The sequence below is a fragment of the Calliphora vicina genome, chromosome 4 (genome assembly GCF_958450345.1).
Source record: "Calliphora vicina chromosome 4, idCalVici1.1, whole genome shotgun sequence".
Lineage (NCBI taxonomy): Eukaryota > Metazoa > Arthropoda > Insecta > Diptera > Calliphoridae > Calliphora > Calliphora vicina.
In genome coordinates, this window is record NC_088783.1 from 107,807,372 (window position 1) to 107,830,778 (window position 23,407).

The following is a 23,407-nucleotide window of genomic DNA, read 5'->3' on the forward strand; positions in this document are numbered from 1 at the left end:
TTGGTATGTTATTTTAAAATCTATTGGAAAATGAATGTAGAAAGTCGTTTCTAATAATATATCCGATGTTATCAACTTGGAATAGATGAAATGTTATTCATTCGAATAAAACATATATTATTTCCTCTATTATTCGAATAATTTTTAATCGAATGACAAGCCAGAACATGCGTCAACAAAGCATTTTATTTTAAATAAACAATTTAACACTGTTTTTTAAGTAAACACGATTTAAAAAAATGTAGTACTTTAGTTTATGCAATATGTGCTTAGTTAATTTTAATTGTGGCAGTCTTCATTATGCTAATTAGTGTTAAACATTTAAAAATCGCAATTCTTATAGCTATTGTTATAATTTTGACTTGGATTTATGGCGGAAATTTAATTAGGTTTAGAGATAAGTCTAAACTTAAATTAGATGAAGCTAAAGGTAAATTGAAATATAACAGGATTTAACACGATTTTAAATTGCAGTTAGTTCTAGTTTCTTACTGAGGTTAAACTGAGTAAATTATTCCTTCAATTACAGCTCCCACTGAGGATAAATTAGTACAAAATATTAACCAGGAAATACCCTATCTTCCTATTGAAGATCTACTTAATACAAAGTATAAAAAACGTAACTTAAACAACACATGTGCCTGGTATCCCACATTGCGTGATGTCAAAATACATAATGATTATTGGCAAGAATTTAGAAATGAGAATATTTCCTATTACATATTTGGAGCTTATTTGGACAATAGAGCCACAGTGGTGGAAACTACTCCGCTAGTAAGAGTACTGACAATGATTAATTTCATATCTAAAACATATGAAGGTTATCCCTTGACCTATTGTCAGCTGTGGTATGATGAGCAACCGCAACCGTTTGTGCAGCCCATGAAAGAAATCCATAAAATATGGCACTATGGATGGGGTCATAGTTTAGATTTTAATTATCCCCATTTAATATCATGTGCAGTGCCCGAAGAACTTAAGGATAAGATACCACGTACTGTATCACTGGTGGCTAAGCCCTGCGACAAGGCTAGCAATAATGTGAGAGTAACATACCAACCTTTGGCTGCAAACGAGAATAGAAAACAATTTGCAGTTTGTGTCAAAGGTTTGGATTTTCCCCATGTTGATATGTCTCACCGCATGGTGGAATATATTGAAACTATGCGAGCTTTGGGGGCTGAAAAAATACTTATGTACCAGCTACAAGTACATGCCAATACTTCGAGAGTTTTAAAATATTATGAGGATACAGGATTTCTGGAATACAGACCTTTCAGTTTGTCCACAGCGGTTAGCAATTTGCCGGAGTATCGTCACTTGGAAATGTATAAGAATCACTTCTCCTATAACCTGCATGAACTTGTATCCTACAATGATTGTTTGTATCGCAACATGTATCGTTACAAATATGTGGCTGTAATGGATACCGATGAAGTTCCTCTGCCTCTGGGTAATATTACTAATTGGCATAACTTAATGGCTTTCGGCGAGACTGTGCTTACGAAAAACTGCAAAAAATTCGCCAGTTACTGTTTTCGCTGCATACCTTTTCCCTGCTATCCCGAAAAACTAAAATATACCGACGAAATTCCCGAATATTTCTTTATGCTGCAACATATACAACGTGTTCCCAAGCATATTCGACCCGATTGGGCTACCAAATGTCTGCATAGTACTGACTATGTTATTGCTACCCACAATCACTTCTCCATACAAAGAACCAAAAATGTATGCCAAAGTTATTCATTTGATGGTAATGTGGCTCAACTGCAGCATTATCGCGAGCCCCGCATTAAACAGCCTGCAGATGATCTGGTGGTGGATACAAGTTTGTGGCGTTTAAAAGATGAAATAATAGCGCGTTCAATGAAAGTGTTTGAAGAGCTGCAGTTTTTTTGAGAACGAATAAAGAGATGTGCATGGTTTTAAATAGATATCTTTACTAATTGAGATATTAGACTTAAATTTGAGAATATTTAATTAGTTTTTGGTTTCATTTAGCTTTAAGAATTAATGTCACTATTTGAAATCTATAAGACCAAATATTAGTTTTTGTGTTAAAAATATTTCAGCTGTTTAAATACTATGTATAAACTGAATTTAGCACAATTCTACAACAGTCTACATAAAATCAACTACGATTTCTTCAATTGTTTTCATTTGACATGTTGACAATCATGACATGACATGTTAAAATTTCACAAAATTCATGTTATTAATAAATTGTATATAGAAATGTTATGTTTTAGTTAATTGTTCTACAGAAAATTGATAACATTAAAGTAAATGCTCTATAGCTAATTAAAGTTATAATTAAGTTTTGTAAAAAAAAACTCATGTTGATAAAAAATTTATATAGAATTAATGTTATCTATAGGAAATTCAAGTTATCGATTACAAGTTAATGATAACTTTTGTCTGGAAAAGTAAAAATATCGACATCTTTTCTACAGGAAAGTCTAGTAATTGTTAATTTTTATATAGAAAAGTCAGGATTTCTATAGAAATTGTATGTTATCGATACGTTTTCTATAGAAAAGTCAAGTTATCAATATCTTTCTTGTGAAAAATTTAAGATATCTACATATTTTTTATGAAAAATTCATGAAAACGTCTAGATATCGACATGTTTCTTTAGGAAAATCGTTAATTTTTCTATAGAATAGTCAGGATTTCTATAGAAAATTAATTTTATCGATAAAATTTCTATAGAAATTTTGTGTTATCGATAAATTTTTATAGGAATGAAAAGTTATCTATATATTTTCTATAGAAAAGTCAAGTTATCGATATCTTTCTTGTGAAAAATTTAAGTTATCGATATATTTTCATTGAAAAATTCATATTAATGATAGATTTTATGTTATCTATACATTTTCTTTAGAAAATATATGTAAATTTTTATAGAAATGACAAGGTATCGTTAACTTTTCTATGAAAATGTCAAGATTTGGATATCTTATCTGTGAAAAATTTAACTTATCGATATATTTTCTATGGAAAATTCACGTTAGTGTAAACTTTTCTATGAAAAAGTCTTAATATCGATATGTTTTCTACTGGAAAGTAAAGTAATCGTTAACTTTTCTATAGAAATTTCAGGATTTCTTTATAAAATTCATGTTACCTATAAATTTTCTGTAGAAAAATTTATGTTATCGATAAATTTTCTATAGAAATTTCATGTCATCGATTAAGTTTTATAGGAATTACATGTTATCGATATCTTTTCTACGGAAAAGTCAAGTTATCGATATATTTTTTTGGAAAATTTGTAGTAATCGATATATTTTCTATGAAAAATTCATGTTAATGATAACTTTTCTATGAAAAGGTCTAGATATCGATAAGTTTTCTATAGGAAGATCGTTAATTTGTCTATAGAAATGTCAGGATTTCTATAGAAAATTCAATTAATGATAACTTTTCTATGGAAAGGTCTAGGTATCGATATGTTTTCTACAGGAAAGTCAAGTAATCGTTAACTTTTATATAGAAAAGTCAGAATTTCTATACAAAATTCATGTTATCGATAAATTTTTATGGGAATGAAAAGTTATCGATATATTTTCTATATAAAAGTCAAGTTATCGATATCTTTCTTGAGAAAAATTTAAGTTATCGATATATTTTCATTGAAAATTCATATTAATGATAGATTTTATGTTATCGATAAATTTTTTATATAAAATTAATGTTATCTATAAATTTTCTATAGAAAATGTATGTAAATTTGCATAGAAACCACAAGGTATCGTTAACTTTTCTATGAAAATTTCAAGATTTGGATATCTTTTCTGTGAAAAATTTAAGTTATTGATATACTTTCTATGGAAAATTCACGTTAGTGAAAACTTTTCTATGAAAAAGTCTTAATATTGATATGTTTTCTACTGAAAAGTAAAGTAATCGTTAACTTTTCCATAGAAAAGTCAGGATTTATATAGAAATTTCATGTTATTGATAAATTTTCTGTAGAAAAATTTATGTTATCGATAAATTTTTATAGGAATTACAAGTTATCGATATCTTTTCTATGGAAAAGTCAAGTTATCGATATCTTTCTTGTGAAAAATTTAAGTTATCGATATATTTTCTATGAAAAATTCATGTTAATGATAACTTTTCTATAGAAAGGTCTGGATATCGATATGTTTTCTACAGGAAAGTCAAGTAATCGTTAACTTTTAAGTAGAAAAGTCAGGATTTCTATACAAAATTCATGGTATTGATAAATTTTCAATAGAAATTTCATTTCTTTGATAAATTTTTATGGAAAAGTCAAGTTATCGATATATTTTTTTATGGAAAAGTCAAGTTATCGATATATTTTTTATGAAATAGTCAAGCTATCGATATCTTTTCTGTGAAAAATTCATGCTAATGATAACTTTTCTATGAAGAAGTCTGGATATTGATATGTTTTCTACAGGAAAGGCAAGTAGTCGTTAACTTTTGATGTTATTGATATATTTTCTATGAAAAATTCATGTTAATGATAACTTTTCTATGGAAAGGTCTACATATCGATATGTTTTCTGCAGAAAAGTCATGTAATCGTTAACTTTTCTATATAAAAGTCAGAATTTCTATAGAAAATTCATATTATCGATACATTTTCTATAAAAAATAATGCTAGCGTTAATTTTTTTATGAAAAGTCTAGCAAACGATAACTTTTGGATAGAAATGTCAGGATTTCTATAGAAAACTTATGTTATTGGTAAATTTCCTAAAAAAAATTATGTTATCGATACATTTTCTACAGAAAGTTCATGTTATCGATTAATTTTCTTTAGAAAAAGTATGTTATCGACAAAATATATATAGAAAATCCGTGTTATCATTAAATTTTTTATAGAAATTTTATGTTATCGAAAATTTTTTATAGGAATGATAAGTTATCGATATATTTTCTATGGAAAAGTCAAATTATCGATATCTTTTCTGTGAAAAATTTAAATTATCGATACATTCACGTTAGTGAAAACTTTTGTATGAAAAAGTCTAGTAGTCGTTAACTTTTCCATAGAAATGTCAGGATTTCTATAGAAATTTCATATTATTGTTACGAAATTGTACTTGAATTCAAATATAACGATTTTAAGGGCTGATTTAAAAGTAGCATAATGCTTTCAAATAACAGTGCTGTAATAGCAAACTGTAACATATCTGTGGGCATTATTAAATAAAAGATTTCAGTTGATTTGATCGTAGGTTGGCAACGCTGTATTCGAATTCGAATATTCAGTTAAAGAACATTGCAGAAAGTACACCACAGATGGCGTATGTATTAGTAAGATCTAGAATATTCGAATTTTGACAGTTAAAGAACAATCTAGAGTGCAGATGGCAGTGTTATAAATAGTGGCAGAGTTTGCAGTCGTGAGTCAGTTTATCAGAGACGCTTTTCGAATAAACATCAACTGAGTGCCTTAAAGTGTGTTGTGTTTTTCAAGTAAACTCGTATACATTATAAATTGTGTCTGTATTTCTGCGAATTTACAAACGTGTATAAAAAACATTGAGTGACTATTTAATTCTATTGTTGTTGTACATTTGAATAAATAAAGAGTTGTTACCATTTTCAAACTACTAAATGGCTTTTATTTGCAATTAAAAGTATCCGGTTTATTTAAAGGAAATAAACCAACGTTTTGAAAAGGTTAAAACGTAACATTATTGATAAATTTTCTGTAGAAAAGTTTATGTTATCGATAGATTTTCTGTAGAAAATTTATGTTATCGATAAGTTTTTTATAGAAATTTCATTTTATCGACATATTTTCTACGGAAAAGTCTAATTATCGATATCTTTTCTGTGAAAAATTAACTTTTCTATGGAAAGGTCTAGATATCGATATGTTTACTATGGTTAACTTTTCTATAGAAAAGTCATGATTTGTATAGAAAATTTATTTTATCGATAAATTTTCTATAGAAAATGTATGTTATACATAAATTTTTATAGGAGTGACAAGTTTTCGATATATTTTTTTACGGAAAAGCCAAGTTATCGATAACTTTCCTGTGAAAAATTTATGTTATCGATATATCTCCTATGGAAAATTCTTAATAATGATAATTTTTCTATGAAAAAGTCTAGATATCGATATGTTTTCTACAAGAAAGTAAAGTAATCGTTAACTTTTCCATAAAAAAGTCTGGATTTCTATAGAAATTTCATGTTATCGATAAATTTTCTATAGAAAAATTTATGTTATCGATAAATTTTCTATAGAAAAATTTATGTTATCGATAAATTTTCTATAGAAAAATTTATGTTATCGATAAATTTTCTATAGAAAAATTTATGTTACCGATAAATTTTCTATAGAAAAATTTATGTTACCGATAAATTTTCTATAGAAAAATTTATGTTATCGATAAATTTTCTATAGAAAAATTTATGTTATCGATAAATTTTCTATAGAAAAATTTACGTTATCGATAAATTTTCTATAGAAAAATTTACGTTATCGATAAATTTTCTATAGAAAAATTTACGTTATCGATAAATTTTCTATAGAAAAATTTACGTTATCGATAAATTTTCTATAGAAAAATTTACGTTATCGATAAATTTTCTATAGAAAAATTTATGTTACGATAAATTTTCTATAGAAGAATTTATGTTATCGATAAATTTTCTATAGAAAATGTATGTGATCAATAAGAATTTAATAGAAAATAATGTTAATGATAAATTTGTATAAGAATAACAATTTATCGATATCTTTCCTGTGAAAATTTTAAGTTATCGATATATTTTCTATGAAAAATTCACGTTAATGATAACTTTTCATAATATCGATAAATTTTCTGTAGAAAATTTAAGCTTTCGATAAATTAACTATTAACTATTTAACATTGAACATATCTTTATCGTTATATAGAAAATTTAAGTTATCGACAGGGTTTCGTTAGAAAATTCATTTTATCAATATGATTGTTATGTAAATTTAATTTTTATACCCTTCAGCTTCGTGAGAAGGGTATATATAAGTTTGTCATTCCGTTTGTAATTTCTACATTTTTCATTTCCGACCCTATAAAGTATATATATTCTGGATCCTTATAGATAGCGGAGTCGATTAAGCCATGTCCGTCTGTCTGTCTGTCTGTCTGTCCGTCTGTCTGTCTGTCTGTCTGTCTGTCTGTCTGTTGAAATCAGTTTTCTGAAGACCCCAGATATCTTCGGGATCCAAATCTTCAATAATTCTGTCAGACATGCTTTCGAGAATTTTGCTATTTAAAATCAGCAAAATCGGTCCACAAATGGCTGAGATATGAGGAAAAAACCAAGACAACCTCGATTTTTGACCAATTTTTGACCTATATCTGGATTACTAAGACATTAATATAGACAATATGGATATCTAATGATAGATATTTCAAAGACATTTGCAACGACGTATATAAGACCATATTAAGTTGGACCTACAATGGGTCAAAATCGGGAAAAAAAATTTTTAACCCGAATTTTTTTTTCAAAAAAAAAAATTTTAAAAACCAAAAAAAAATTTTTAAAATTTAAAAAAAAAAAAATTTAAATTTAAAAAAATTTAAATTTAAAAAAAAAAATTTAAAATACATTTTTTTTCCAAAAAATGAAAAAAAAACAACTAAAAAAAAATTTTTAACCCGAATTTTTTTTTCAAAAAAAAAAAATTTAAAAAACCAAAAAAAAAATTTTAAAATTTAAAAAAAAAAAAATTTTAAATTTAAAAAAAAAAAATTAAAATAAATTTTTTTCCAAAAAATGAAAAAAAAACAACTAAAAAAAAATTAAATTTTGTTTACCTAAAAATATTTAAAATTTTGAAGTATAATTTGGTGAAGGGTATATAAGATTCGGCACAGCCGAATATAGCACTCTTACTTGTTTTTATATAAAAACTTCATGTTATAGATAACTTTTCTGTAGAGAAGTTAGTTATCAATAAGAGAATTAATATTATCAAGTGGAAATTAGTGTAATGGATAAATTTTCTATATAAAATTATTGTTATCTTTAAATTTTTATAGGAATGACAACCTATCGATATCGTTTCTGTAGAACATTAATGTTATCGTTATATTTTCTATGGATAATACTAGTTATTGATAACTTATCCTTGGCAAAGTAAAGTTATCTATAATATTTTTTAGATAAACTCAGGTTATCGATAACTTATCTTTGGAAAAGCCAAGTTATCGATAATTTCTTTTTTGAAAATTAAAATGAGAGATTAGTTTTCTATAAATTTGTTTAGTTCCAATCAGATTTCAAAGAAATTTCTTTTTTTATTTCATATTAAAATAAAAGATTTATTTCGATTGAGTTACAGTTGAATTGTTTAGATTTATATTAATAGTTTTAGTCAATTTCTTATCATTTTTAGTGGTAAATTTAGGTGTGCTGAAAAGAGCCGATGCATACAGCAAATGATAAACTGTGTAATTTAATGTTTTTTATATGGTTTGAGATAAAACAAATACAAATAGATACAAGCAAGAGTATTAAATTCGGCTGTGCCGAATCCATTATACCCAACATCAATATGTGGGTGTTTTTTTTTATAAAATATTTTGCTGATATAGGGGTTATATGGGACTGATTATGGACATATTCTCACAAAAGTTGTTAGAAAGATTAAGATTCTTGTTTATGTCAAATTTCATTACGATATTAATTATGCATGTTCAAATCATTTTCTGAGGGAGATCTTGTACAGTACTTCAGAGTACTTAGAACTAACATAATCAACATATTTATGGCTATTCAAACAGTATTCCGGGGTGACATTTGCATTGGGGGCTCGGTGAAATTATGGACCGATATTGCCCATTTTCAATACCAAGCAGACCATATCATGTTACTTTCGTTTGATCCCTATCGTGTTTTTAACAGACAGACAAACGGACGGACATAGCTAGAATGTCTTAGAATCTTATGAGGACCAATATTTCTATATGTTACAAACGGAATGACAAAATTAATATGCCCTCCATCTTTTTGGATGGTGGATATAAACATGATAAATATTTCAATGTTTTTAGTTATTGATAAAACTAATATGAATCGAGCTTTAATTCTATGAAGTTTTGTTATTAATAACATGAAGTTTAGTCTTATTTAATTAGGGTCCCACGATAGTCTTTGCGGTATTTGTTATGTTGAGTAGTGTTAAATTTTTAAAAATAATTTTCGCTGTAGCTGTCATCCTAATTTTGGCATTTTTATATACGTCTAGTCTTAATGTTGTGCAAGTAAAACCAAAAGTTGAGCGCCACTTGAAATTGGATAGAAGGAAAGGTAAAATTGAAACCAAAAAATATAAATCTTGAAAAAAAACAGCTTTAACAAAACAAATTTAAGTCTACAAAAGCGAAAAATAAATAAAACTGTAAAAAAAAATGTTGGCATAGTACTGATCGTGCTACGGACATTTTCCTTACATTGCAATGGATGTGGTATGTGTGTGGAAGTTATTCTTTTGTTGCCAATTACTGCTAGCCCAATACTAAGGAGTTTTTAAATGATCGTGTTGGATAATATAGGGCGTTCACTTGAAGAGTTTGAGTAGTTACAGTTTTTTGAAGGAGGATCGTTTTGTCTTCTTGTTTAATTTGTTTAAGAAACTTCTTATAGTTTTGCAGTTATAATTGCAGTTTTATATAGAGCGATCTTAGTACAAAATATGAATGAGATCTTATTCTTATTTACTTTATATTTGGAATATTTCAGCTGTTTAAAGTTAAGCTAATTTTTATATAGAAATTAGTAAAAAAATAACTCTTTGTCATCAAAAAATATTTTCAATCTTTATCTATGTATACTTTAATATTTTGGTGATGAATATATAAGAGTCGACACAGCCGAATATAGCTCTCTTACTTGTTTTCAAACAATTGTTTTCAAATTCAATATTTGTATAGCTTTTTTTTGGATTGTTTCAATGTAAACAATAAACCTATTGAAAATTTGGAAGTTTGGTTTAAGATCTGTTTAAATACTGGGAATTATATAAATTTTATTATATAACAAATTTCAATACATAATTATTAAATTATTTATAAAGCAAACAAAGTCTTCATATTAATTAATATTTACATTTGTGATAAAAACTAGTGCACAGGAAACAAAAACATAAATAATCGACAAGAATTGTTTAACATGATTGTTGGAAAACAAATTATCTAATTACAAAATATCAATTGAATGTTTATAACAGTTATCATGACTAGACAGACACCAAGAAACACAAATTTTGTTCTAAAAGTTGAACAAACCCCTGTAAACGGCTATTCCAAAAAAGCAGACTTTACAAACAACTAAATTCCAAAGCTGGTAAATTATGGTTTGTTAAAATGTTTTTTCGTATCATCTAAAAAATCCTTTAACATTCCATTAACTTTTCCTTATCATTAGCTTTAGTATCTTTAAAAAAGACCTCAGTGTAAATCAAAACAAAATGCATCATGTAATACCATGACTTCTTTTAAAATGTTATTTTTAAAATGCTGATAAAATGACTACCTTTCCAAAATATTGGCTTGTTTCCTGAACTTCTTTTTCTGTAACATTAATCATCCTATTCAAAGCCATCACGACAGTCTTCAATATTAACGATGCGGAAAAGTGTAGCACATTTAAAAATCGTATTTCTTTTAATAATTTCATTCATTTTTGTGTTTCTGTATACTAGCTGTAATTATGAAGTTATAAGTTTTAAAGAAAAAAGAGAACGACAATTAAAGTTAGATAAAAGTGAAGGTAAATTGAATATTTTAATATCTAATAAAGAAAAGGTAATCCCTACAATATCCATATTGAAAAATTTAATTTCTAGATCAGCTCTAGTTCTGTTCTAGCTATACCCTTCACCTTCGTGAGAAGGGTATATATACGTTTGTCATTCCGTTTGTAATTTCCACAATATAATTTTCCGACCCTGTAAAGTATATATATTCTGGATCCATATTCGATTAAGCCATATCCGTCTGTCTGTTGAAATCAATTTTCTGTAGACCCCAGATATCTTCGGGATCCAAATCTTCAATAATTCTGTCTGGCATGCTTCCGAGAAGTTTCCTATTTAAAATAAGCAAAATCGGTTCACAAATGGCTGAGATATGAGGAAAAAACCAGGACAACCTCGATTTTTGAACTATTTTTGACCTATATCTGGATTACTAAGACATTAATATAGACAATATGGATATCCAATGATAGATATTTCAAAGACCTTTGCAACGACGTATATAAGACCATAGAAAATTGGTCCTACAAATTTTTTAACCCGAATAAATTTTAAAAAAAAATTGAAAAAACAAATTTTTTTTTTTTAAATTTAAAAAAAAAATAATTTTAAAATTTAAAACAACAATTCCAAAAAATGAAAAAAAACCTTGGAAAAAAAAAATATTTAAAATTTTTATTTTGAAGTATAATTTGGCACAGCTGAATATTGCTATTTCACTTGTTTTGTTCTAGTTCTGTTCTAGTTCTAGTTCTGTTCTGTTCTAGTTCTGTTCTAGTTCTGTTCTAGTTCTGTTCTAGTTCTGTTCTAGTTCTGTTCTAGTTCTGTTCTAGTTCTGTTCTAGTTCTGTTCTAGTTCTGTTCTAGTTCTGTTCTAGTTCTGTTCTAGTTCTGTTCTAGTTCTGTTCTAGTTCTGTTCTAGTTCTGTTCTAGTTCTGTTCTAGTTCTGTTCTAGTTCTGTTCTAGTTCTGTTCTAGTTCTGTTCTAGTTCTGTTCTAGTTCTGTTCTAGTTCTAGTTCTGTTCTAGTTCTGTTCTAGTTCTGTTCTAGTTCTGTTCTAGTTCTGTTCTAGTTCTGTTCTAGTTCTGTTCTAGTTCTGTTCTGTTCTAGTTCTGTTCTAGTTCTGTTCTAGTCCTGTTCTAGTTCTGTTCTAGTTCTGTTCTAGTTCTGTTCTAGTTCTGTTCTAGTTCTGTTCTAGTTCTGTTCTAGTTCTGTTCTAGTTCTGTTCTAGTTCTGTTCTAGTTCTGTTCTAGTTCTGCACTGTTCTGTTCTGTTCTGTTCTAGTTCTAGTTCTAGTTCTAGTTCTGTTCTAGTTCTGTTCTGTTCTAGTTCTGTTCTAGTTCTGTTCTAGTTCTGTTCTAGTTCTGTTCTAGTTCTGTTCTAGTTCTGTTCTAGTTCTGTTCTAGTTCTGTTCTAGTTCTGTTCTAGTTCTAGTTCTGTTCTAGTTCTGTTCTAGTTCTGTTCTAGTTCTGTTCTAGTTCTGTTCTAGTTCTGTTCTAGTTCTGTTCTAGTTCTGTTCTAGTTCTGTTCTAGTTCTGTTCTAGTTCTGTTCTAGTTCTGTTCTAGTTCTGTTCTAGTTCTGTTCTAGTTCTGTTCTAGTTCTGTTCTAGTTCTGTTCTAGTTCTGTTCTAGTTCTGTTCTAGTTCTGTTCTAGTTCTGTTCTAGTTCTGTTCTAGTTCTGTTCTAGTTCTGTTCTAGTTCTGTTCTAGTTCTGTTCTAGTTCTGTTCTAGTTCTGTTCTAGTTCTGTTCTAGTTCTGTTCTAGTTCTGTTCTAGTTCTGTTCTAGTTCTGTTCTAGTTCTGTTCTAGTTCTGTTCTAGTTCTGTTCTAGTTCTGTTCTAGTTCTGTTCTAGTTCTGTTCTAGTTCTGTTCTAGTTCTGTTCTAGTTCTGTTCTAGTTCTGTTCTAGTTCTGTTCTAGTTCTGTTCTAGTTCTGTTCTAGTTCTGTTCTAGTTCTGTTCTAGTTCTGTTCTAGTTCTGTTCTAGTTCTGTTCTAGTTCTGTTCTAGTTCTGTTCTAGTTCTGTTCTAGTTCTGTTCTAGTTCTGTTCTAGTTCTGTTCTAGTTCTGTTCTAGTTCTGTTCTAGTTCTGTTCTAGTTCTGTTCTAGTTCTGTTCTAGTTCTGTTCTAGTTCTGTTCTAGTTCTTTTCTAGTTCTGTTCTCTTCCAATCCTTCTTCCAATCCACTTTCCAAACACTTCCTTATAAATATCCAAAAGCGCAACTCATGCTTTCAAATGACGTCGGCTTCATGCACACCTTTAAAGTTCAAAGCCAAATGTACCACAGAATTGGATCATTGCTCCCACTTCCCAATGATGATGCGAAGTTCCTTCAAATTTATTTCACTGGAAATGAAGCTACAGAAGCCGAACGCTATCAACAAACATGCGTGTGCATTTGCTGCAATACCCTTCTGCCGAGACATTCTCAAAACAATTGTTGGACATCGGAAATGGTAAATTAACATTGAAGGTTGGATCACCGACTTTGACCGACACCGTATATTAAAATCGAGATCGAAATGCAATATAAAACATATGTTTTCTAGGGGCCAGCAACGCGGACCGGTTTTTTATAAGGCTTTCAGTTTTCGTTTTTAAGTTAGGTCTCATAATGTTCTGATATTGGTATGTTATTCCAAAATCTATTGGAAAATTAATGTAGAAAGTCGTTTCTAATAATATATCCGATGTTATCAACTTGGAATAGATGAAATGTTATTCATTCGAATAAAAGATATATTATTTCTCCTATTATTCGAATAATTTTTAATCGAATGACAACCCAGAAGATGCGTCAACAAAGCATTTTATTTTAAATAAACAATTTAACACTGTTTTTTAAGTAAACAAGATTTAAAAAATGTTGTACTTTAGTTTATGCAATTTAATTTTAATTGTGGCAGTCTTCATCATGCTAATTAGTGTTAAACATTTAAAAATCGCAATTCTTATAGCTATTGTTATAATTTTGACTTGGATTTATGGCGGAAATTTAATTAGGTTTAGAGATAAGTCTAAACTTAAATTAGATGAAGCTAAAGGTAAATTGAAACATAAAAGGATTTAACACGATTTTAAAATGCAGTTAGTTCTAGTTGGTTTCTTACTGAGGTTTAACTGAGTAAATTATTCCTTCAATTACAGCTCCCGCTGAGGATAAATTAGTACAAAATATTATCCAGGAACTACCCTATCTTCCTATTGAAGATCTACTTAATACAAAGTATAAAAAACGTAACTTAAACAACACATGTGCCTGGTATCCCACATTGCGTGATGTCAAAATACATAATGATTATTGGCAAGAATTTAGAAATGAGAATATTTCATATTACATATTTGGAGCATATTTGGACAATAGAGCCACAGTGGTGGCAACTACTCCAGTGGTAAGAGTACTGACAATGATTAATTTCATATCAAAAACATATGAAGGTTATCCCTTGACCTATTGTCAGCTGTGGTATGATGAGCAACCGCAACCGTTTGTGCAGCCCATGAAAGAAATCCATAAAATATGGCACTATGGATGGGGTCATAGTTTAGATTTTAATTATCCCCATTTAATATCATGTGCAGTGCCCGAAGAACTTAAGGATAAGATACCACGTACTGTATCACTGGTGGCTAAGCCCTGCGACAAGGCTAGCAATAATGTGAGAGTAACTTACCAACCTTTGGCTGCAGACGAGAATAGAAAACAATTTGCAGTTTGTGTCAAAGGTTTGGATTTTCCCCATGTTGATATGTCTCACCGCATGGTGGAATATATTGAAACTATGCGAGCTTTGGGGGCTGAAAAAATACTTATGTACCAGCTACAAGTACATGCCAATACTTCGAGAGTTTTAAAATATTATGAGGATACAGGATTTCTGGAATACAGACCTTTCAGTTTGTCCACAGCGGTTAGCAATTTGCCGGAGTACCGTCACTTGGAAATGTATAAGAATCACTTCTCCTATAACCTGCATGAAATTGTATCCTACAATGATTGTTTGTATCGCAACATGTATCGTTACAAATATGTGGCTGTAATGGATACCGATGAAGTTCCCTTGCCTCTGGGTAATATAACAAACTGGCATAATTTAATGGCTTTCGGCGAGACTGTGCTTACGAAAAAATGCAAAAAATTCGCCAGTTACTGTTTTCGCTGTATGCCTTTTCCCTGCTATCCCGAAAAACTAAAATATACCGACGAAATTCCCGAATATTTCTTTATGCTGCAACATATACAACGTGTTCCCAAGCATATTCGACCCGATTGGGCTACCAAATGTCTGCATAGCACTGACTATGTTATTGCTACCCACAATCACTTCTCCATACAAAGAACCAAAAATGTATGCCAAAGTTATTCATTTGATGGTAATGTGGCTCAACTGCAGCATTATCGCGAGCCCCGCATTAAACAGCCTGCAGATGATCTGGTGGTGGATACAAGTTTGTGGCGTTTAAAAGATGAAATAATAGCGCGTTCTATGAAAGTGTTTGAAGAGCTGGAGTTTTTTTGAGAACTAATAAAGAGATATGCATGGTTTTAAATAGATATCTTTACTAATTGAGATATTAGACTTAAATTTGAGAATATTTAATTAGTTTTTGGTTTCATTTAGCTTTAAGATTTAATGTCACTATTTGAAATCTATAAGACCAAATATTAGTTTTTGTGTTAAAAATATTTCAGCTGTTTAAATACTATGTATAAACTGAATTTAGCACAATTCTACAACAGTCTACATAAAATCAACTACGATTTCTTCAATTGTTTTCATTTAACATGTTGACAATGATGACATTGTTAAAATTTCACAAAATTCATGTTATTAATAAATTGTATATAGAAATGTTATGTTTTAGTTAATTGTTCTACAGAAAATTGATAACATTAAAGTAAATGCTCTATAGCTAATTAAAGTTATAATTAAGTTTTGTAAAAAAAAATTCATGTTGATAAAAAATTTGTATAGAATTAATGTTATCTATAGGAAATTCAAGTTATCGATTACAAGTTAATGATAACTTTTTAATGAAAAAGTAAAAAAATCGACATCTTTTCTACAGGAAAGTCTAGTAATCGTTAACTTCTCATAGAAAAGTCAGAATTTCTATAGAAATTTCATGTTATCGATAAATTTTTATAGAAATGACAAGTTATCGATATATTTTCTATGGAAAAGTGAAGTTATCGATTCTTTCCTGTTAAAAATTTATGTTATCGATATATTTTTTTATGAAAAATTCATGTTAATGATATCTTTTCTATGGAAAGGTCTAGATATCGATATGTATTCTACAGGAAAGTCAAGTTATCGTTAACTTTTCCATAGAAAAGTCAGGATTTCTATAGAAATTTCATATTATCGATAAATCCATGTATGCTTAATTTCATGTTTTTAAGTCCATTGCTATAGAAAATTAAAAAAAGTACCATTAGAATAAACAAAAAGTACCATGAGGTATCCGTTTGAATTTTCAATCACTTAGGACCATATACGCTTAATTTCATATTTCTAGGTGCATTATATTATAGTAAATTCAAAAAGTACCATTAGAATATAGAAAAAGTACCAAAACACCCACACTTGTGGTTTCCCACTCACTCGGTTTATATATAAGCTTTATTTCATCTTTCTAGGTTCATTGGTGAAGAAATAACAAAAAGTACCATTTCCAATAAAGAAAAAGTACCAAAAAGTCTCCCCCTAGAATTCTCACTCAGTTAGGACCATATATGTTTAATTTCATGTTTCTAAGTCCATTGTTATAGAAATTTCAAAAAAGTACCATTAAAAAAGTACCTATAGTTCAGTTCACACATTTTGGTACCTAAATATTATCCCCTATTCCTAACACTAACTTCACTCAGATACATATCAGCTAACTTTAATGTCGATAACTGAAATAATTTAAAATGTTAAAAAAGTACCATTATGAGAAAAGTACCAATTTCCCTTTTCTTCCTTGAACACCCCTCAGTTTGAAATTTAAAAATATTCCATTTTGCCAAAACTGTTTATGCTACAGGCTTGTCTCAAAATATTAAAATCTGTGTTAATGTGCCCAAGAATAAATATGTTTTTAAAAAAAGTACCAAACTGTTTACCCGGATTTGGCCCAAATACACCTTGGTACTCGAGTTCCAAATAACACCCTGTTAGTTAATTTTTGTATGAATCCAGGAACCAACGTTAAAAAATTATCAAAATTGGCTTAATAATTTCAAATATAATGTATTTTCCCGATTTTATCCCCTTTCTGGCACCTTTTTTATCCCCATTGAGGTGGTACAATTTTATTCAAATAAATTTCTGTAACGTGGTGGGAGCTCATAATAAAACATTCGATGTCTATGTCAAATTATAGAAAAACATATTTTATGAAAAAGTACCAAAAATAAACACAATTTTTATCCAAAAAGTACCAAACTTATATTTTTTATTTTTTGCTAAGTAAAGAATACGATTTAAAATTTGATTCTATGTTTATTGGTTTAAAAGATACATAGGGTGCCAAAAAAGTTCCAAAATACAGTTTTTACCCGTTTTCTCCCCTAAAAGTTTCGAATTTCGAAAAAGTACGAAACACCTGTCAGCTTATTTTTTGAATGGAGTAACATGCAATTTTAAGTTTTTTTGTATCTTTATTAGTTTTTAATATATAAGGTTACCGAATTTACCCATTTTTACCCTTTTTTACCCTCTAAACGTTCGAATTTCCAAAAATCCCTTCTTATCGGATCGTTTTGGGGAGGGAGGAACCCACAGTTAAAATTTCATGATTCTAGCTTCAGTCGTTTGGGCTGTGCGACGATGAATCAGTCAGTCAGTCAGCCAGTCAGTAAGTCAGTCAGTCAGTGAGTCAGTAACGTTACTCTTTTATATATATAGACAAGTAAGAAAGTATGGTCGGTCAAGCCCGACCATATAATACCCTACACCAAGTAAATGAGTAAAAATATTTTTCTTTTAAAATTTTAATAATTTTTATTTTTGAGTGATTTTCGGAAGTGGGCCTTATATGGGAGCTATGACCAATTATGGACCGATCACCATAAAATTAGGTCGTGTGATTTATGTCTATATTAAAGTTAACTATGTTGAATTTTGTGTGTATACCAACATTTTTAAGCGATTTATGCACGTTAAAGTGATTTTCGGAAGCGGGTCTATATGGGAGCTATGACTAATTATAGACCGATCGTAACAAAATTTGGTGACATGAATTTTGTATATATAAAACTTATTTGGAGCGAAATTTGTGTAGATACATAGATAAATTAAACATTTATGACCGATAAAGTCCAATTTCGAGGGGACATTTGTATGGGGGCTAGGTGAAATAATGGACCGATTTCAGCCAGTTTCAATAGGCTTGGTCCTTGTGCCGAAAAAGTAATATGTACCAAATTTGATCGAAATATCTTCAAAATTGCGACCTGTACTCTGCGCACAAGGTTTACATGGACAGCCAGCCAGCCAGCCAGCCAACCAGACGGACGGACGGACGGACGGACATCGTTTAATCGACTCAGAAAGTGATTCTAAGTCGATCGGTATACTTTAAGGTGGGTGTTAGACTAATATTTTTGGGCGTTACAAACATCTGCACAAACGCATAATACCCTCCCCACTATGGTGGTGTAGGGTATAATAATGTTATCAATAAATTTTTATAGGTATGACAAATTATCGATATCTTTTCTGTGAAAAATTTAAGTTATCGATACATTCAAGTTAGTGAAAACTTTTGTATGAAAAAGTCTAGTAGTCGTTAACTTTTCCATAGAAATGTCAGGATTTCTATAGAAATTTAATATTATTGTTACGAAATTGTACTTGAATTCAAATATAACGATTTTAAGGGCTGATTTAAAAGTAGCATAATGCTTTCAAATAACAGTGCTGTATTAGCAAACTGTAACATATCTGTGGGCATTATTAAATAAAAGCTTTCAGTTGATTTGATCGTAAGTTGGCAACGCTGTATTCGAATTCGGATATTCAGTTAAAGAACATTGTAGAAAGTACAGCACAGATGGCGTATGTATTAGTAAGATCTAGAATATTCGAATTTTGACAGTTAAAGAACAATCTAGAGTGCAGATGGCAGTGTTATAAATAGTGGCAGAGTTTGCAGTCGTGAGTCAGTTTATCAGAGACGCTTTTCGAATAAACATCAACTGAGTGCCATAAAGTGTGTTGTGTTTTTCAAGTAAACTCGTGTACATTATAAATTGTGTCTGTATTTCTGCGAATTTACAAACGTGTATAAAAAACATTGAGTGACTATTTAATTCTGTTGTTGTTGTACATTTGAATAAATAAAGAGGTGTTACCATTTTCAAACTACTAAATGGCTTTTATTTGCAATTAAAAGTATGCGGTTTATTTAAAGGAAATAAACCAACGTTTTGAAAAGGTTAAAACGTAACAATATCTTTATCTTTCTATAGAAAATTTAAGATATCGATTGGGTTTCGTTAGAAAATTCATATTATCAATATGATTGTTATGTAAATTTAAACTTTTTTATATAAAAACTTCAAGTTATCGATAACCTTTCTGTAGAGAAGTTAGTTATCAATAAGAGAATTAATATTATCAAGTGGAAATTCGTGTAGTCGATAAATTTTCTACATAAAATTATTGTTATCTTTAAATTTTTATAGGAATGACAACTAGGGTTTTTAATTTCCCGACCTCTACATTCCCGGGTACCCGGCTATTCCCGAAATATATAATAATACTATAAACTGTGAATATTATAGCAAAATTTCATATAAAAACTTAGTGTAATTAATAGAGCTTCGTATTAATTAATTCAACTTGAGCTTAATTCACTAAAATCTTAATCCGTAATTAAAAAATGTCAGCCTTTCATTTCATAAATCCATTCGCAATATCTAATTCTTTGGCTTCCTTCAAAAGCTTTATTTAAATTGAATTAATTTTGAAGTTAATTAATAACAAAATTTATTCAAACTTTGAATGTTATATTTTTGTTGATTAAAATCTGCTACAAATTGACTTAAATGTTTTTTCTTCATTCAGTTTTATTTAGCTTTTAATCATTTTCAAAATCAATTGGAAAAATTTCTTAAGCCTTTGAACTGTTAAGAGATAAAATTTATGTTGATCTAAAACAAAACACACTCATTATAAAGCTGTCATCGTTACCAAAATGGCCAAAATCAATTTTATACTTGAAAATACCAAGGCCCTTTATTCTACTAGTGTTTTCTGGAATAATTCGTACCGATCAATCTTGGCAATGAAGATTATTCGCCTTTACTTCTAGGTCGTGCAGTTTTCCATATGTTTTTTTTAACTGTTCATTCGAAAAACCCCAAATAAATAATAATAAGCGGTCTACTATTGCCGAGATATAAACGAAAAACTGTAAAAAAAAATATTTTCGGTTTCTTAAAAAAAAAAGAATTCTGACTTGTTTTCTTTGTAGTATCGTCAGTTTTTAATTCCCGGGAATCCTGACTAAAAATCCCGGGAATCGGGTAGTGAAAAACTGGCAAAATTCCCGGGAAATTTGTCCCGGGATAAAAACCCTAATGACAACCTTTCGATATCGTTTCTGTAGAACATTAAAGTTATCGATATATTTTTATCTTTGGCAAAGTAAAGTTATCTATAATATTTCTTTGAAAAACTCAAGTTATCGATAACTTATCTTTGGAAAAGTCAAGTTATCGATAATTTCTTTTTTGAAAATTTAAGTGAGAGATTATTTTTCTATAAATTTGTTTAGTTTCAATCAGATTTCAAAGAAATTTCTTTTTTTATTTCATATTAAAATAAAAGATTTATTTCGATTGTGTTACAGTTGAATTGTTTTGATTTATATTAATAGTTTTAGTCAATTTCTTATCATTTCTAGTGGTAAATTTAGGTGTGCTGAAGAGAGCCGATGCATACAGCAAATGATAAACTGTGTAATTTAATGTTTTTTATATGGTTTGAGATAAAACAAATACAAATAGATACAAGCAAGAGTGTTATATTCGGCTGTGCCGAATCCATTATACCTAACATCAATATGTGGGTGTTTTTTTTATAAAATATTTTGCTGATATAGGGGTTATATGGGACTGATTATGGACAGATTCTCACAAAAGTTGTTAGAAAGATTAAGATTCTTGTTTATGTCAAATTTCATTACGATATTAATTATGCATGTTCAAGTCATTTTCTGAGGGAGATCTTGTACAGTACTTCAGAGTACTTAGAACTAACATAATCAACATATTTATGGCTATTCAAACAGTATTCCGGGGTGACATTTGCATTGGGGGCTCGGTGAAATCATGGACCGATATTGCCCATTTTCAATACCAAACAGACCATATCATGTTCCTTTCTTTTGATCCCTATCGTGTTTTCAACAGACAGACAGACGGACGGACGGACATAGCTAGAATGTCTTAGAATCTTATGAGGACCAATATTTCTATATGTTACAAACGGAATGACAAAATTAATATGCCCTCCATTTTTTTGGATGGTGGATATAAACATGATAAATATTTCAATGTTTTTAGTTATTGATAAAACTAATATGAATCGAGCTTTAATTCTATGAAGTTTTGTTATTAATAACATGAAGTTTAGTCTTATTTAATTAGGGTGCCACGATAGTCTTTGCGGTATTTGTTATGTTGAGTAGTGTTAAATTTTTAAAAATAATTTTCGCTGTAGCTGTCATCCTAATTTTGGCATTTTTATATGCGTCTAGTCTTAATGTTGTGCAAGTAAAACCAAAAGTTGAGCGACACTTGAAATTGGATAGAAGGAAAGGTAAAATGGAAACAAAAAAATATAAATTTTGAAACAAAACAGCTTTAACAAAACAAATTTAAGGAAAAATAATTAAAACTGTAAAAAAAAATGTTGGCATAGTACTGATCGTGCTACGGCCATTTTCCTTACATTTGATGTGGTATGTGTGTGGAAGTTATTCTTTTATTGCCAATTACTGCTAGCACAATATTAAGGAGTCTTTAAATGATCGTGTTGGATAATATAGCGCGTTCACTGAAAGATTTTGAGTTGTTAGGGTTTTTTTGAAGGAGGATCGTTTTGTTTTCTTATTTAATTTGTTTAAGAAACTTCTTATAGTTTTGGAGTTATGATTGCAGTTTTATATAGAGCGATCGTAGTACAAAATAAGAATGTGATCTTATTCTTATTTACTTTGTATTTGGAATATTTCAGCTGTTTAAATATGTGAGCATTTAAAGTTAATCTAATATTTATACAGAAATTAGTAAAAAAAAACTCTTTTTCTACTTTGGTGAAGCCGAATAAAACTCTCTTACTTATTTTCAAACAATTGTTTTCAAATCCAATATTTGTATAGCTTTTTTTATTGTTTAAAGGTAAACAAATAAAACTATTCAAAATTTGGAAATTGTTCAAATACTGTTGAGCACTTGTAGAAAGCTAAAAAACATATCTATATATATAAAAATTAAATGGTCCATGTATGTAATGTCATCACGTGAGAACGGCTGGAGCGATTTGGCTGATTTTTTTTTATTACGGCTAAAACCAGCTTTTTTGAGTCCAGTCAACTGTAATAAAAAAGCCCCTAAAGTATGCAGTACAAATTTAGATATTTTACTTGCAAATAAATACGAACAGGCAGGGTTGGATAAACTTAAAGAACTAATATTAGTAAATAGCTACCGGGCGAAGCCGGGGCGGTCAACTAGTTGTATAAAAAATAAATTTAAAGTCTTCATATTAATTAATTTTTACTTTTATGGTAAAAACTAGTGAACAGGAAAGAAAAACATAAATTATCAATAAGAATTGTTTAACATTATTTTGTAATTTTTGGAAAACAAATTATCTAATTACATAAATGGGTTTGATTTTAACTTTTGTGATATTTGTGCTTTTATCAATTAAGTGTTTATGTACATAGATATACTAGTGGGTGCAGATGACAGTTATCAGAAGTAGACAGACACTTGTTGCTATCAGACACCAAAAAACACAAATTTTGTTCTAAATATTGAACAAGATTGAAATATGCATTTTAAGCTAAAAACTTACTAAAGCCCCTTTTAACGGCTATTTCAAACAAATCTACAGTTAAACAGCAAAAAGTTTAGAACAAAATTCCAAAGCAAGTAAATTAAGTGTTGTTAAAATATTTTTTTATAACATCTAAAAAATCCATTAACATTCTTAACTTTTCCTTATCATTACCTTTAATATCTTTAAAAAAGACCTCAGTGTAAATCGAAATTCTTGAAAACAAAATGCATCAAGTAATACCATAAATTCTTTTAAAATGTTACTTTTAAAGTGCTGATAAAATGACTACCTGTACCTCTAAAACAATTAAATATTTCCCAAAATATTGGCTTGTTTCCTGAACTTCTTTTTCTGTAACATTAATCATCCTATTCAAAGCCATCACGACAGTCTACAATACTAACGATGCGGAAAGGTGTAGCACATTTAAAAATCGTATTTCTTTTAATAATTGCATTAATTTTTGTGTTTCTGTATACTAGCTGTAATTATGAAGTTATAAGTTTTAAAGAAAAAAGAGAACGACAATTAAAGTTAGATAAAAGTGAAGGTAAATTGAAAATTTGAATATCTAATAAAGAAAAGGTAATCCCTACAATA

At 29.1% G+C, this 23,407-nt stretch overlaps 2 protein-coding genes across 2 annotated transcripts; both read left to right on the plus strand.

Annotated features, from left to right (window-relative positions):
- Positions 1-300: 300 nt before the first annotated feature.
- Positions 301-1,902, plus strand: LOC135958659 (uncharacterized). Its single transcript, XM_065509552.1, has 2 exons — positions 301-430; positions 530-1,902. The coding sequence occupies exons 1-2, from the start codon at positions 301-303 to the stop codon at positions 1,900-1,902; spliced, it is 1,503 nt and encodes a 500-aa protein (XP_065365624.1).
- An 11,754-nt stretch (positions 1,903-13,656) lies between these two features.
- Positions 13,657-15,262, plus strand: LOC135958660 (uncharacterized). Its single transcript, XM_065509553.1, has 2 exons — positions 13,657-13,786; positions 13,890-15,262. The coding sequence occupies exons 1-2, from the start codon at positions 13,657-13,659 to the stop codon at positions 15,260-15,262; spliced, it is 1,503 nt and encodes a 500-aa protein (XP_065365625.1).
- The last annotated feature ends 8,145 nt before the right edge of the window (positions 15,263-23,407 follow it).

Excerpts from the sequence above, each read along its gene's own strand:
- LOC135958659 (XM_065509552.1), top strand. The coding sequence starts at position 301 with ATGCTAATTAGTGTTAAACATTTAAAAATCGCAATTCTTATAGCTATT. Across the intron at positions 431-529 it reads TAAATTAGATGAAGCTAAAG|CTCCCACTGAGGATAAATTA; the intron begins GTAAATTGAAAT and ends CTTCAATTACAG.
- LOC135958660 (XM_065509553.1), top strand. The coding sequence starts at position 13,657 with ATGCTAATTAGTGTTAAACATTTAAAAATCGCAATTCTTATAGCTATT. Across the intron at positions 13,787-13,889 it reads TAAATTAGATGAAGCTAAAG|CTCCCGCTGAGGATAAATTA; the intron begins GTAAATTGAAAC and ends CTTCAATTACAG.